The 16,398-nt window shown below is 41.6% G+C and overlaps 1 protein-coding gene across 1 annotated transcript in view; it reads right to left on the bottom strand.

Moving 5' to 3' along the window:
- Window positions 1-1,873: 1,873 nt before the first annotated feature.
- The window catches only part of pitpnm2 (phosphatidylinositol transfer protein, membrane-associated 2), a 71,951-nt gene continuing 57,426 nt past the window's right edge, over window positions 1,874-16,398 (bottom strand). Inside the window, exons 20-28 of the mRNA XM_084047712.1 lie at window positions 14,827-15,009; window positions 12,587-12,735; window positions 11,287-11,403; window positions 10,981-11,097; window positions 10,022-10,170; window positions 8,225-8,374; window positions 7,553-7,736; window positions 6,641-6,769; window positions 1,874-5,873 (exon numbers count right to left, since the gene is read on the bottom strand). Coding sequence (XP_083903838.1) covers window positions 5,478-5,873; window positions 6,641-6,769; window positions 7,553-7,736; window positions 8,225-8,374; window positions 10,022-10,170; window positions 10,981-11,097; window positions 11,287-11,403; window positions 12,587-12,735; window positions 14,827-15,009 — 1,574 coding nt within the window. The 3' untranslated portion in view covers window positions 1,874-5,477. The remainder of the gene's footprint in view (window positions 5,874-6,640; window positions 6,770-7,552; window positions 7,737-8,224; window positions 8,375-10,021; window positions 10,171-10,980; window positions 11,098-11,286; window positions 11,404-12,586; window positions 12,736-14,826; window positions 15,010-16,398) is intronic.

Below are 16,398 nucleotides of genomic sequence, written 5' to 3'. Positions count from 1 at the left end.
GCTCTTTTATCACCAGCCACAATGTGCAAATCTCACAAAAAAAGCCTTCTGGTAGTTGGGGTTCTTTTGCGGTTTCTTCAAGGGGTTCACTTTCCCTTGCCTTTGATAGTGCTAGTACACATCCCCATAAATAACATACAGTACTGTAGTATCCCTGCAGGGGGCTGCAGTACTCAGGGCTCAGAGAGTAATGTTGGACATTATTGTTAGTTTGCAATGCATGCCAATGGTTTGATTTAATTTAGCACAATTAAAAGACAATACAAAAGGATTGTATATTGTATTCTAATGTATTTATTTCACAGTAAAGACAATGATAGAGCAAGCTGTTGCCCAGACTGGGAATACTTTAGATAACCAGCCTGAACAGAACATGAAGCAAAGAAGAAACTAATGAACATTAGTACACAGTAAAAATCCTCAGTGTTCATTAACTCTGAGAGTTAAACGGGTCCATTTGGTTACATTTGTACACTCTCAGAGTTACAAATGGATAAATCAACACTGAGGATTTTACTGGCGTTTGTTTCAATAACACACAGTGATTTTCTAATGGTATATGATTGAACTTTTTTTTTTAAATCCGACCACTTACATGAATAAAAACAGAAAACGGAAACAAGAGATACGGATAACTACTTTTAGTCAGACCCATTAAATAAGTATCGTCTTAAACACACTGCATACCGTATATCCAAAATATATGAATTATTGCCACCATATACAGTTTTACATGTTAATTTATGTTACAGATCTATTACAATAATTGTGTTTGTAGCTACTTTTGTAATGTTATATACTCGAATTGTATGTACTGAGTATATTACTAGGTGTACCAAATCCTTTATTGTATACTGTAGTTGGAAATTGCCAGGCAGCCATGTGGTGAAATATATAATTTGCTGTGCAGTACATCCCTATTATATTCTCAGATTAACGTAGTAAAAAACAAGATTGTACTCAATAATATTATTGTGAGAAATACTACTAATAGTAATACTGGACTGGGCAAGGTAAAACAGTAGAGAAGATAAAATGGAGGCCTGTGAGTGTATCATTTCTGTTATTTCTGTCATTTCTGTTTCATTGATATTAAGGGAAATGTAATTAATAGCATGGTTTTGCTGAAATTAATGTATCCATTTGTAACTCTGAGATGTACAAATGTAATCAAATCATTTGATTACATTTGTAAATTTCAGAGTAAAATTAACACTCAGGATTACACATTGTAGTATTTCATAAAACATTTATGGCATGGTGATTAAAACCACTTGAACCCATACTTAGTAGACTGGAGTCCCCCAGGTGTCAATACTAGACCTCCTCCATTTTTCCCACTACAATATCTCTTAGCTGAAAATAACCCATGTACAAGGTCTTGTAGATCTGCAATTTTAGCCGAATGCTCAGTCCGAGATTAGGGACGCTAGGGTTCATGCGGTTAACATAATTGTTTTATATTTGTAAAGAAAGACAAGTCAAGTAGGTCCAATCTGTGTGGATGATGACGCAAGCAACAGCTTGTTGAAAGATAGCAGCTTTTGTTTGGGTGGGGGCTTCACTTCCCTGTGCACTCCATTAGGCCTACTGATTGAAAATGTGCCAACGGTAATTGGTCAAAGGCTTTTGTAAAATACTCCCAATTTGAAAAATAGTTTAGTCTGCGATATAAAATGTGTATAGTTGAACACTTTGTAACGAAACTGCAGAATAGGTCAACAGTGGCTAGAATATAAATCCATTTTAAAAGGTGACATTCTCCTAACTATACTGTAGGTACAGTAGTGTGTGTGTGTGTGTGTGTGTGTGTGTGTGTGTGTGTGTGTGTGTGTGTGTGTGTGTGTGTGTGTGTGTGTGTGTTTTTTTCATACTTGGAATTCCCTGTGGCTGTACACAGCAGAGAACACCCCTGCAGTGATCTCTACTTATGGAGGTTATGCCTCACTATGATTGGGACAATAATATTGCACTGGTTAGAACTGACTGGTAGAATCATAAAAAGAAAATAACAAAAATATTCAGTTGGTCCTAGAACATTCAAACAAAATGACTGACAAATTGACAAAATGCTACATATTTCGAATGTAATTCACCTGAAAATTCCACCTTTACCTTTTATGATTTGTATTATGCAAATAAATAACCATTGAAGTACTACATACGCACATATAATACATATACAGTATGTACATTGACACATCCATGGCTCATCAACAGTCCGGACAACTAGAGGTCCAAACAGGCATACATTCAACTCATCGACAGCCAGTAGTCCTAAAGCTGGCAACAGGGATGTATCCAAAAGCCTGATTTATAGGCTACTTCGTCGTATGACGGAAATAGCAGAAAATAGTCAATCTAGAGGCTCACAACGCCTCTAGATTGGCAGTTTTCTCAGCATGATACCGTCCTACGACGAAGTATAAAACCACGGTTACAACTACAGTCGCTAGGATAATGCCAACTACAGCATAACATCTATGGTATAGCTACGGTGATAAGTTCTTTACAACTGTACTACTTGCAAGCATAATTGTGGCATAGTCTAAGAGTTACAGCGACATGCTTCACCTATAATGCTCTGAATTCATAAATGGACATCGATATACTTTGTTGAACTGACATACAGTACATTCATTGTTGATGCGGACAACGGATTAAAAATATTACAGTCATCAGATCATATTAGCGGCACATTTAAAATTGAGTAAAAAAAACAAAAGATCTATCCATTTGTTTCAGAAAATCATGCTCTCGTTACAAATGGCCATGGCTTCTCCCAAGACTAGCCTACTATAAGGAAAGGTTGGATATGACCGAAACACTGGCTTCTCAACCTGAAGCTGTCCACGTTTGTTTAGTTTTGGCACGTTACTTAGATGTCATGTTGTCCTGACAAATCGTACAGAAAGAAGTGTGTATACCAGCACTTATGCCTGGAAATAAATAAAAGGTTAGGCATGCTCTACAAACGTCACATAACATGTAGAAACATGAGATGGTAACTATTTTCGACCGTAAAACTAGTGCAAAACAACAATGAGGCTACACAGTTGAATAAATACAAGTATTTGAGAATGATTTCGGCTTTTGTGTTTGGGTTTGCAGATAGGTAATGTTAATTACACACAGGAGCACAAACTTAGGCACTCTCTCCTACTGTACAATGTACCTGCTCATAGCTCATAAAAACATGGCCATAAAATAGCAGTAGGTAGACTATAATACATTGTGAAGTACAAGCAGCAGCTGTAGCCTAGTAAAACCACTGATAAGCCTGATTTATACTTCGTTGAAGACGACAGTGTATAAATTAAGCAACAGGTCGCTAATGACCGATGGTGGCTTCACCAGATAGGCTACACATCTGATTTTGAAGTATAGGAATATGAGGTGTAGGCTACTGTACAACTCTCTCATCTCCCTTTCCACACACCCATGTATTAAAATGTACAACAAAATGCAAGCAGACACGTTTGCTCCCGTCAGGATTCCACATAGTGAAGAAGAGAAAACCAGTTACAGTTTTTCTCCTCGCTGGCCTTCGCCACAAAGAGAAAAAGGGGGAATTTCTGCGACCTTTCCCGCCAATATTCACGGATATACTTCGCCTGCTTCACCCCCACTTCTTGGTCGGTTTGTTTTTACAGTTTGGACAACTTCCTGCCAAGTAGACCCCACACAGGCCTTGTGTGGCCTTTCCCAATGTATGGTCGTACGACATAAAATATTGTTTTATTAAAATCATATCATAAGTATAAGTTGAGCTTTACTGGGTGCTGTGCAATGTGAAAGTAAGAACAAAAATAAATAGCTTAAAAAAGCTAAAAGAAAACAGCAAGGGTGCACATCACGATGAAATGTCTCTTAGCAGCAACATTTTGTGGAGAGCAGAGAACACCACCAGCAGGGGGCTCGGAGGTACTGCAAGCAGATGACCAGATAAAGGGATTGTTGCTGTGGACTGTACAGAATTAAAAATGTCACCGTGTCACTGCATGCCCTCTTTTCTGCCTTAATTTCTGTCTGTGGATTACTGTAAATCTGTCATTGGATATTAAGGCCTTGAATGGCCCGTAGACCATGCTTAAATAACTGATAGTCCAGTGTCTTGTAAAGGGTGGAGCTGCAGCAAGGTTGCAACTTCATTTTGGACGCAACATTCTTAAAATAGAACACTAGTAAAATGTTCTCTGTGAAAGAGACGAGCACAGGGTACGTCTCTGTAACAGCCCCAGTCACAGCAGGATTCACAACTCTTTTCTTGTCTCCTTTCTCCTTTTGGGACACATGATGTCTCTCTTGTGAAAAGTGAAATGTTTTCTGCTACTTATTGCCAGGCAGTTGGAGGGTCACACACATAACTCATAACTCGGCTGAAATAGTCAGAGAAATAGAGTTGAAAATAGCTGGCCTAGCTGTTGCCATGGCTACCAAAATGACTGTCCTGACATTCATGTTTATGAGCGTGTCCGGCTACTTTGTCCTGAGCTTGTGTGTCTGTGAGTTTGGCCCGTAAAATGTGTTCACTGAGGGGTATCTGTGACAGGAGATTTGATTAAGGCTTACAATATTTCATTTATTTCGTCGTCTTTGTCTTCGTTTTTGGCCAGTGATGATGTACTGTGTTTCTATAAAAGTTTACTGTGTCGTTCGTGCTACAGAAGAATTGTCCATTGTTCAAAGGATCTTGGTTGTCTCTTCCATTACAATCAAACGTGTCCTTCGTGCTATATTCCAAAGCTGTCATGCTTCTTCTACATCTGTATTCTTCTCTCGTAGCCAGACGACCCGAGATCTCCACCAACTGATACGTGCGGAGACATCTAAATTCAATGTGGTGGATAGAACAGCTGGAAAAAACGTCTGCCAACAAACCTACGCACATTGCTTTGAAAACAAATATCACGGTCCCAATGTTAAGGGGCGCCCTAAACTTTGCATTGGTTCAGCGCTGTAGTTATTCTTCTTCTATTTCTGAATAGTTTCCACCCAGTTCTAGCCACTACATTGAGTTTAGATGTCCCCAGAAGTCTCCGATCGTCTGTCTACGTGAGCCATTCATGTACAGTATGCATCCCTGACCATTATCGGTTGTTTCTTTTGCTATGTTTCCTTTCTTAACCCATCCTCTTCCTCTGCCTCTCTTCAAGTAGTAATCCAGAGATCATTGTGGTCTAATTTCTATAGGTACCAGGGCTTTTCACATGGAAAGCGGCACTACACCTGCCTTCTAGCTTGGATCTGTGGGGATCCACTGCTCGCCTCATGTGAACAGATGCATTTCTTTGAAAAAAAACGTCAACATATTTCAACTCTTGACAAAGTGTGCGCAAGTCGAGCATGAACGCGACACGAACGTCCCGTCCCGTCCCCCCCACCACCTGAACGCTCACATCTCATTGAAAATGAATTACTAGCCGCGTCAGTCTTCCCGTGTGAAAAGCCCATATTAAGTCTACAGTATGTGAATTTTATTTGGGACTCAGTAACCCTCCGCTGCCCTCCTTTTGGCTCCCGCTACGGCCCCAGCACCCCGTCGCTATGCTCATGCTCCTCTGGGTCGCCGTCGCCGCGATCCCTCGCTCCCGCTCGATGTCGCATTGGCTCAGCGTGCGTTCCGTCCGTCCTCCGGGGTGGCAGGGAGAGCCGGTGGCGGCAGTGCCGCCGCCCGTCGCCACTCCTCCGCCGGGCTGAGAGGATATTGTGCGAAAGACGTGGTTGCGCTTTCGGAGGTAGTCTCCTCCGGCGGCTCCCAGTCCGAAGCTCCCCTTGCGGAGGATCATGCGGGCGCCGCTCGACTTGGCGGGGCGGGACCTCTGGCAGAGCTCCAGCTGGGACAGGTGGTTGGCGTAGCCGTCAGGGATGAACTGGGACCAGATTGAATTGATTCGGTCATTCAGAACATTTCACGGTTAATGCACTTAATTAGAGCAAAGCCACTAAAAGACATATATTCGATAGCCCAACAGGGGCATTAGCGCAAGCAACCAGAGGGGATTGTGAGGTGCAGTTCAGACGCACAGCATTTGCATGAAATACACTATTCAGTTCAGGGAAGCATTAGCGGGAACAATCTAATGGATGATGGACAAACAAACCTGTGAACATTTCAAAATAGGCTAAAATGACGTTCTCCTACTGTTTACTGTTTTCCTCCATTTGTACTTTACTGTGTTTCTTGTAGTGTACTATGTTATTGTTGCCTGTTTTTATGTAGGGGACTACGGATGGAAATTTGCATTCTTGCTTAATTTTTTCACCAGCACAAAGCATTCTTCCTGATACTGATTGTGACTGATGTTTTGTGTTTCTGTCTTAGCTTTTAATTGTCCACATACTGTATAATATTTTTTATTTATTTTTATTTTAATATTCACAATATGGAAACTTATTTTTTTTGTATTGACAGGTGGCTGCCGTATATTGACTATTGATCGCATTGACAGTATGGCATACAGCATAAAATATTTTTCAAACGTGTATGTCAGTTTCCAGATTTATCTGATTTCATGAACATGGGCTAAATTGGTCATAACCAATAACCATTATGAGAGTAAATGTAACCGTAGGAGTACCACAAATTACCACAAGGTGTAGTAGTACCCCATTTGAGGAACACTGCACTATAGCATACCTGACACTGATGCAGCATCTTTTTGGTGGGTCTTCCAACTATGTAGATGTGTGATGGTGGTAGGCCAATAGACGTGTACACAGAGATGTCCTTAGTGGAGCCATATGCAGCAAATATCTTCATATGGGCCTAAAAAAAAAGAACACATTTGGTTTAATAAATCATATATTGCTCTGAATAGTGGTGGACAGTAACAAAGTACATTTACCCGACTACTGTACTTTACTTCAGTATTAGTTTTTTGTTTAGTTGTATAAGACTTTATATTAAGGTTGGGTCTATAATGCGTTATAAACACATGTATAATGCATTATAATGCACTTACAGTATAAGGCATTATAACACTTGTTATAAATGTTTATAATTGTCTCCGCCAGGCCCAAAGGCATGGCGAGAGAGTATGTTTTGCACCCTGTCCGTCCGTCCGTCCGTCCGTCCGTCCGTCCGAGGCCACAATAACCTACCTGACCTGGCGGAGACCTGTGCTCCGAGGAGCACTTTTTCTAGTTATCCATTATTCAATACTTATAACAAAGTTAAACTAGAATTATGTAACAATATAATACTTCATAAACCTTGTTATAAGTTGTCATTCATGATGACATTTAAACGAGTGTTATAATGCCTTATAAGTGCATTATAATGCATTATAAATGTGATTATAATGCATTATAGACCCGACCTTGAAGTAAAGTGTTACCCAAATGGTAAGCTTTATTGCTTTTGACTCCTCTACATTTCGAGGAAGGGACCCCAGAGAACCAATCTTACAAAAATACATGAACACATGAATAAACCACTATTTCAGAAAATTGTGAAGATAGCAGTTCTGTTGATCTACTATTTTCACAGTTAAAATGTGTGATTTTGTATTGTCAATGCTTTGGAAATGACCTAGCCTTCCATACATACCTCACAGATGAGGGATTTGAGGAAGGAAGCCTTGTGTCTGAGTGGATCGTGGACCAGACGGTCACAGAAAGAGACGATCCCATGTGGAAAGTTGTGTTGAGACAGCCAGGCCACCACACGCTGCTTCTGCATGTCAGGCCGACCTGTCACATACACTATCAGATAGCCCAGGTCCTGCCAGTGTCTGCCAGGGAAGAAGAAAAACAAGCCGGATTTACGCTAACCTCAATGTGTGCCAATGTCACACTCAAAACGTGTCTGTAGATTGGTTATTTGTAGATTGGTTATTTTCAGTTGGTGACAATGTTGTATGATGGAAATGATGCATTACTCAAAGCCTAATACAAGACTCTAGGCGAGATGAATTGGCATTGATACACTATACATGGGGAAATATTTATCATACAAATGATACCTTTCTCGGTTTTTGGTAATAAAATTAAGATTTTGTACCAGATTAGAAAGCCCTTATATACTGTATTTCTCCATTTATGCTATAAGAGAGTAACATTTTTAGAAACCAATGTAATACAAATAAAATGAGCAAGAAGCAAATAATCTGTATCTGACATTTACCGCCATGGGCTGTGTGTGTACTGTATATTTATCTAGCAAAGTTACTCCTAACCCACAGTAGAGTAGACAGACAGTATAAAATGATATATGTGTTACCTGACGACATCCACAGCTCCTGCTCGGACCTTGGGGTCACTGCCCATTATAGATACACTGGCAGCAAAGGACCCATCAATACTGAAGACCACGAACTCTGTTCCCCGTGGCAACACGGTCAGAAAGCTGTCACCAAACGTATGGTCACCTCTGTGACAGAACAACAAAGGGAAGGAAAGGGACATGGATGATAAGTATAACTTTGAGAAAAAAATCAAAGTCCAATACAAGGAAGCAGTCTCTTTATTCATAGACTACTCACATCATTCATGGGCAACAGCACTGTATGTACTGTATACTAACGTTGCTGTGATGTGCAAAACTGTTTTTTTTAAATTACTATTTAAAAATATATATAAAATAGTGTAACACTCTTGTATGATGAAGTAGGGCATCAATTTACAAAAATAATCTACGTTGAAATACGGAGATACAATGTTTCTGCCCGACAGCGACGATATACTGTACAGCTTCAGGGACCGTATCCACAGAAAGCGTTTGATAACAGTGAATCACAGTTTTCCACATTGGTCCCGCCTCTCCCCGATTTGAAGTGGTCGTTCGGAATAAGTGACATTGTTGAGCGGCGCTCCTCTCCAAAGATGGAATTATTTTCTACTTGAGGCGCCCAGAGCTCTGGTAAAAAAAAACGCTGGACGCTGAGAGTGCTCGAACCAAACGCGATGCTCGGCGCTGGGAAGAGGAGCGTTACTAGAATGTCTTTACCCTAGAAATGCATGGCAGAAAGAAGCTTGAAGCTCAAAAAACACTGTCTCAGAACACACAGCCCCTAACACTGCCTAAGGAAGACTTGTATAGGTTGAAAAGTGTTCTTAATCAATTGATTCTCTTTCCGTTTTTGGGCCCCATCTCTCCTGTTTTTGCATTCAAGAGGTTTAGTGTAAAGAGAAAAAATAGACTAGTATAGACTCCTGGGGGACTCGGGTAAATGGTTTTAAAAACTCAATTATAAGTATAACACATTTACTTCTGACCTCACACTGAGAGACACCCTAAAGACATCCAATATGTCCTGATAACAGCATTCAGACTGCATAATAATAAAGTATCAGTCCACCTTATTTATTTTATTATACCTGTAACATAGCAACAGCTGCAGAGCTGTCAGAAACGACTTTGACAAATCCACTGAGCTTCGAGGAAATTCACTTACCGGTACATGTAACGTTTGATGACAACGAACCTAAAACTGATGACCAGCCTGTGTCTAAAAATAGCCAAGATAGGGGCTGAATCAGTGGTTTATCCCACTTATAAATGAAGACCTGGGTGCAGTCGAAAGGGAATCTACAGCACAGAACTCAGCCTCGTTCAGCCTCGTGCCTGGGACAGCAGCACACCAGTGCCAATAGGCTCTATGCACAGCAGTCATATTGTGAAGAAATTCACAGGTGTTACCAATGATACTAATGAAGGCTCTGTTCCATTTAGTGTAGCACAGTGGTTCTCAGACTAATTTCCACGACCACCATAACTCTGAGAGTGTACAAATGGAACCAAATGGACCCGTAAGGGTCTATTTGGTTCCATTTGTACACTCTCAGAGTTATACACCTGTAAGAGGCCATTTGGAACCCCCCCCATGGAACCATGAGCACCCTGACTCTGTTGGACAGAATGGAACAGAGCCTTCATTAGTATCATTGGTAACACCTGTGAATTTCTTCACAATATGGCTGCTGTGCATAGAGCCTACATCTCAGGGTATAGCATGATCGCGAGTGTATTATTGCTTAACAGGCATTTGTCATTATGAAAAACCATAACGAAGCCTACCTGACCACCATTTTCACGGGATATACGCCAATACCCAGTTTTTTATTCCCAGGAATGATGTAGGAGACGCGTCCACTGCTGTTGGTGAGCTCTGTGTCAAAGTACACCCACTCTCCAGATGGCGGTTGAGTCATGATATGGATGTCAATCTGGCACAAACAACAACAATACAAAAAAAAACTTTCAGTGAGATGAAAACAAACACACACACACACACACACACACACACACACACACACACACACACACACACACACACACACACACACACACACACACACACACACACACACACACACACACACACACACACACACACACACACTGCTTAGGGCTGTCCCCGCATAATCAATTAATCAGTCTTTTTAATGCTTTTTTCATGGCGGCCATATAGTAGCTGAATGGGTAGATAGACCATCTGGGAAACAGAAGGTCACCAGTTCACCTCCCGGCCCGGCTATGTGTCGAAGTGTCCCTGAGCAAGACACTTAACCCCTAACAGCTCCTCCCGAACGCTCATCATAACCATCTGAGCAGCCATCAGCTGGGTGTAGCTGAAACTGAATGTCCCCCCTTGTAGTAATGAAGGTTTCCCTCTCCCGTTTTCATGCTAAATGAATTATTTCTTCAGAAATGATGAGCACACCGTCTTGTAAATGACAGATTCCCTTAGTTCTGCCTAGTTCTGCCTAGTCTATAACTTTCAATAGTCAGTAGCCATTGTGAAATTAGAATGTTCAGTTGTCAACCTCACCGACCTGAAAAGGCTCGACTCAAACAAACATGAACAACACATTTGTTGATTAAATCAACTAATAGATTGGTCAACAAATTCTTATGAATATTAGTCAACCAAGAATTAAATTAGTTGAGGATAATTTCCTAATTCTATACTTTAACAATTACAAACATGTATCATCATAACATTGTTTAACCCATATCTTTCAGTATATCATTACCTTCTCCCCAGTCAGGGTGACCATATCGAGCGGACCGTACATAAAGCGTCCCGTCACCATTTGAACCCCGTCCTCGGTGAAGACAACATCATTCACTCTGTGGTTCGCCGTCACATTCTGATACACACAATCATGGAAAACGTCAATATTCTAATATAATACAGGCAAAACTGCACTAATTCCCACATAAGTTCAAATGCATGACCAATGAGAGAAGGTGACACGAATTACAGCACAGTGTCCAAATTCAGTTCAGATGATTATTCTGATCTGCCAATATAAATATCTTTATTTATGAGGCCTCACCCTGATCTTAACATGCGTCCTCTTGCGGATCCATTTCTCGCGGGGCTTGGATGGAGTGAATTCAGAAACCTCTCTCCCGTCCAGCTCCAGAATGCTGGAGCTCTCATGTCTCATCACCTAAAACAAAGACCATTTTAGACCTTGTAGAACTTAAAGAAATATTTCACCTTTTTCAACATTATCTCCGTATAATGGGTACTCACTAATGGGGCATGCCATTTCTCTTTACATGATCAGGGTCTCAAAAGTGGACTGTGGATAGTTTGGATGACATCATATTTCAGTGAGCCAACTCTCCAGGAGGAGAAAGGTTGTAGTTCTTCTATTAGCTTGGAATCCCCACCAATGATATCATTGGTAAGCAGGTTTCTTAACTGTCCACAGCCCACCTCTGAGACACAGATTGAGTATAGACAGAAATATTACCATCTTATAAATGAGCATTAGTTAGGAGAGGACTAATTATATGACGATTCGGTTGAAAAAAGGTGAAACGTGCATTATTGTGTCAGTAAGTTCAAAGTTTATGACAACTACACAGTAAAATCCTCAGGGTTCATTTAACCATGTGTACCATCTCAGAGTTAAATGATCTCAGGATTTCACAGTGTACAGTATTTAATGTATATGGTCTCGTGAGAAAAGTGAGACCATGTAATGTAACTTAGCTGCGCTCCATTGGCTCCCTGTCCATTTCAGAATAGATTTTAAGGTCCGCTTATTTGTTTTCAAATCTTTACATGGGCTGGCACCTCCTTATCTCGCTGAACTTGTGGAACCATACGCCCCAGTCAGGGCTCTGAGGTCTGCTGACAAATTGCCCCTGGAGGTTCCCAAAACTAGACTAAAAACCAGGGGTGACCGTGCCTTTGCAGCTGCTGCCCCCAGGCTCTGGAACAGCCTATCCCTTCCCATTAGAAGTGCTCAGTCTATTAGGGTTTTTAAATCTCTCCTTAAGACTTTTCTCTAGCTTTTAATGTTGCTTGAGTCCATGTCTTTTATCTTGTTTCATATGTTTTTATTTTTGCATGTCCTCTGTCCTGTGACTATGTCGTTGCTCAGGTCTGTTCTGTTGATGCCTTCTATGCACAGCACTTGTGCTATATAAATAAGTTGATTTTTTTCAAGTACTGTACTTCTACTCCACTACATCTCAAAGGCATAAAAAAATATTTTTTACTCCACTACAATTATTTGAAAACTTTAGTTACTAGTTAAGAATGTGAGTATTCTTTCCTCCACCACTGATTGTTGGCCATCAGTCATGGGTGGGGTTTTCAACGTGGAATGACGGGGTCACCTGTCTGAGTATGAAGGAGACGACGTCAGTGGACTCCCAGTAAGACGCGTGGAAGAGGTGAGGCAGAGCCACGGTGGGGAAGGCTGTGAGGGCGTCAGGGCAGTACAGGGCAAAGTCCATCCTCTTACTGCCCCACCAGCACGATGCGACTACAACACAGAGTGGAGGGTAGGTTTGTTAGTGGTTGATCAATCTATAGCCCCTACGTTTAATTTAGATTTCATTTCCCCAGTTGCGTTGCGACAAGTTGTGTGCTTGTAGAGCGGCTATTTTCGCATAATGTTCAGCCCAGAATAGGGAAGCTAGGGTTCATGTGGTTAAAAAGGAAGTACAAAAGTAATGGACTTTTGGTTACACTTGTACACTCTCTGAGTTACAGATGGGTATAATTTACATTGAGGATTTGACTGTGTACTGTAGCTCAGGTTTGAGAAAGGCTGAAAGAGGTACAGAAAATAAACACAGTTTCAGAGGTTTCTTCACTACAAACTGTATAATGTGTTTTCTAATGTATTTAAAGCAGCACTAGGAGCACTATTCATACCAATAGAGAGAAGGTAGTTCTAAAGAGGTTTATTAGCAGCTTCCACACTGGGAAACAAAAACACAAACATACAGTATAAGGACTTTGTTCAAGTTGAAGAGTCGTCTACTGAAGCAGAGGAGAGGAGGAGGACAAGGGAGGTCGTTGATAGTAACGTGGGAAGTGTGCTGAGTCAGACTCATTACAGATAGGAGGAAACTAGAAAGGCGCGCTCAGTGAGGCGCTTATCTCCGCCAGGCTGGGTGGAACTCCATAATTGGGCAAGACATGACTTGGGGTACTCTGATCTGATCCCATAGCCGAGAGAGGGACAGTCAGTGGGTTAGAAGGCTACAGATTCACACGTACGTACGCGCGCGCGCGCACGTTGAAGGATTTGAAAAATATTCAGGAATTGAGTTCCTTGACCTGCTGGCAGCGTGCCCAAGAAATTTGACGCTGATGCTGACAGACACACAGAGACAGAGGGGAGAACGTAATCTCCCCCTATCTTCGGCCTGGCGGAGATAATAGGGAAGGTGAGGAAAGTGTACGCGGCTACTACAGTAGCGTCTTTCCTTTACTGTACATCCTCTCTACTACCAGGTTCCAGGGGTACCTTGCTCTATGCACTCCAGCGCCCCTGGTGGTGGCGGCGGGGGAGCAGCAGCGTCGGTGTCAGTGACGACAGAGGAGATATCAGTGTGGTCAACGGCTAGGTCAGAGCCCTGCTCAGACTCCACGCCATTCGCCCTCAGGATCACAGTGCGGCGGACTTTCTTAAGCGACTGAGGGGATGGGCTCCCGAAGCCAAGTTTATTGTAGTTTATTGCCAGCTGAGACAACAGGCTGACCCCTTTAGACGGGCTACCTTCACGTGTGAGTGCCGGGGAGGGCCGTCGGCGATGGGGGAAATGAAAATATGACAGTTATGAACACCAAACATCAATTTGTGTGACACAATAGTTGTGGATAACATGCGTTGATGTCAGTTGCTGAAGGTATTCTTGTTTCATACAACCAAGAGCCTGATTTATACTTATTCAATCAAGAGAGAGAACCCATTTATCAGCTTCAATTATATAGTGTACCAGTTCCACATTTTTTAGGTTTCATCACTTCCAGTTTCACTTCCTGTATCCTGAGCTCTCTCTCCTGACTGGATAGAATTTGTGAGCCGAAAATATTTTCTGCTTACTAAAGCGCCAGAGACACAGGGGAGACCCCCAATTACTGAACAAACACTATATCACAATGATTGAAATATCACTTACAGCAGTGGTTCTCAAAGTGGGGTCCGGGGACCCCCAGGGGTCCTTGAGGGAGTTCCAGGAGGTCCCCAGCTAAATGATAGATAGTTATGAACCAAATGGACCCTTATGGGTCTGCAACTCTGTTAAATTAACATAGATTTTACAATATAAAATTGGGGTCCCAGAGATAGAGATGCCATTAAATGGGGGTCCGTAGCCTAATGCATGTCAAAATGGGGGGTCCTTAAAATTTAAATGCTTGAAAATCACTGCTAGAGCCGTAAACATCTTCTCTTATGGGGGTCCTTGGCATATCTTTTCAAATGGGGGTGCACGGGCTAATAAGTGTTAATTTGGGGGTCCTGGACATGAACCACTTGAGAACCACTGACTGACTTACAGCACGATATATATATGAACGACAACCTCACACAATAAGCGGACGGAGGAAAAGAGACACTCACTGTTGGTGATGCTGGAGGCGGTGTACTGAGTGTAGGTGTAGGAGTCGGCCATGCCCGACACCTGGCTGGCGATGCTGGCCTCGCTGGCCCTGCGGAGGCCCCTGAGGAGAGGGACCCCCGGCAGTGGCGAGGACGGGGACTGGCCCTCCACGAACACGCCACAGTGCGAGTGGAGCACGTCCGCTGCGGAGGTAATAATCAACAGTGGCGGAGAAAGTACAGAATTGTATTATTGATTTATTATCAATACTGCAATGTATAAATACTCTGTTACGTATACGTAAGTATAAGTCCGGAATAAAAATGTACTTGAGTAAAAGTAAAAAAGTATTGGTATCAAAATGTACCAAAAGACTGGCCTCCCTAGACTGGTGGGGGGGGGTGTAGTGCCCAGGATCACTTAGCAAATTGGCACCGGGTGTAAAAAGGGTTACAAAATCGTGGAATAAAAATTATGAGAAAAAAAAAAAAAAGTACCAAAAGTAGAAAGTACTCATTTTGCAGAATGTCCCGTTTCACAAGTTTTAAAATGCATAAAAAATCTTTTGAAAATAGCAGATCTACAAGCTTGCATTGTGAGCTTGTAGATCGTCTATTTTCAAATGGCCCGAAATGTACAGCTGAAGTGGGTAATGTACGTTTTGTAATAATCTACAAAGTAACTAGTAACTCAAGTTTTAAAAAAATGTTTTGGGAGTAAAAGAATAATATTTGCATCTGAGATGTATAGTAGAAGTAAAAGTATTGAAAATTGGAAATACTCCAGTAAAGTAAAAATACCTCAGAATACAGTACTTGAGTAAATGTACTTTACACCACTGATAAAATCAACAGATGCAGGGGACAGTGTTGCCGAACGTTACTTTCAAAATGTGACATGGTACACGTTACTTAACTTTCAATGTAAAGTATGACAAAAATATCATTCTCTGTGCCGACTAATGCATTGAAGCTCTTCACTTAATTATGATTATTACCATTATTACCAATTACATTATTAATGCTATTAGCAGCTACACAGTAAACTCCCCAGTGATAATTTATCCAATTATAACCCTGAGAGTGTACAAAATGTCACCAAATGGACCCGTGGGGGTAGATTTGGTTACAGTTGTACGCTCTCGGAGTTAAAGCTTATTATTATTATTATTATATTATAATTTTTATTATGAGCTGCAATCCGGAACTTATTTGAATTTTTGTAACCTTATCTTAATCAATCTATATGGTAGAGTATGTTAATACAAAACAACTGGTACATCTGCAGTGGGTGACATTGAGACATTTGACCCTATGGTGCCGGGGTAGGACACCCACTGGTTGCCAATTAGTACTGCCTGAAGCTCATAAGGTATAGTAAATATGGACAAGTGGGGGGATTGCACCTTGGAAGAGCGGCAGAAATGTGGTCTCTCTTGCGGGAGGGAGACCCGGGGTTCGAATCCGCGGGTTAGGACATAAGAGTTATGGATTGCAGCTTTAAAATCCGTGGTTCTCAAAGAGGGGTCCTGGGACCGCCAGGGGGTCCATGAGGGGGTGACAGGGAGGTCCCCAGACAAATTAGTTAATATA

This window comes from Gymnoscopelus microlampas (assembly GCF_963454915.1).
Source record: "Gymnoscopelus microlampas genome assembly, chromosome: 21".
Lineage (NCBI taxonomy): Eukaryota > Metazoa > Chordata > Actinopteri > Myctophiformes > Myctophidae > Gymnoscopelus > Gymnoscopelus microlampas.
The sequence above is the reverse complement of the archived record's forward strand: the minus strand, read 5'-3'. Positions and strand labels throughout refer to the sequence as shown.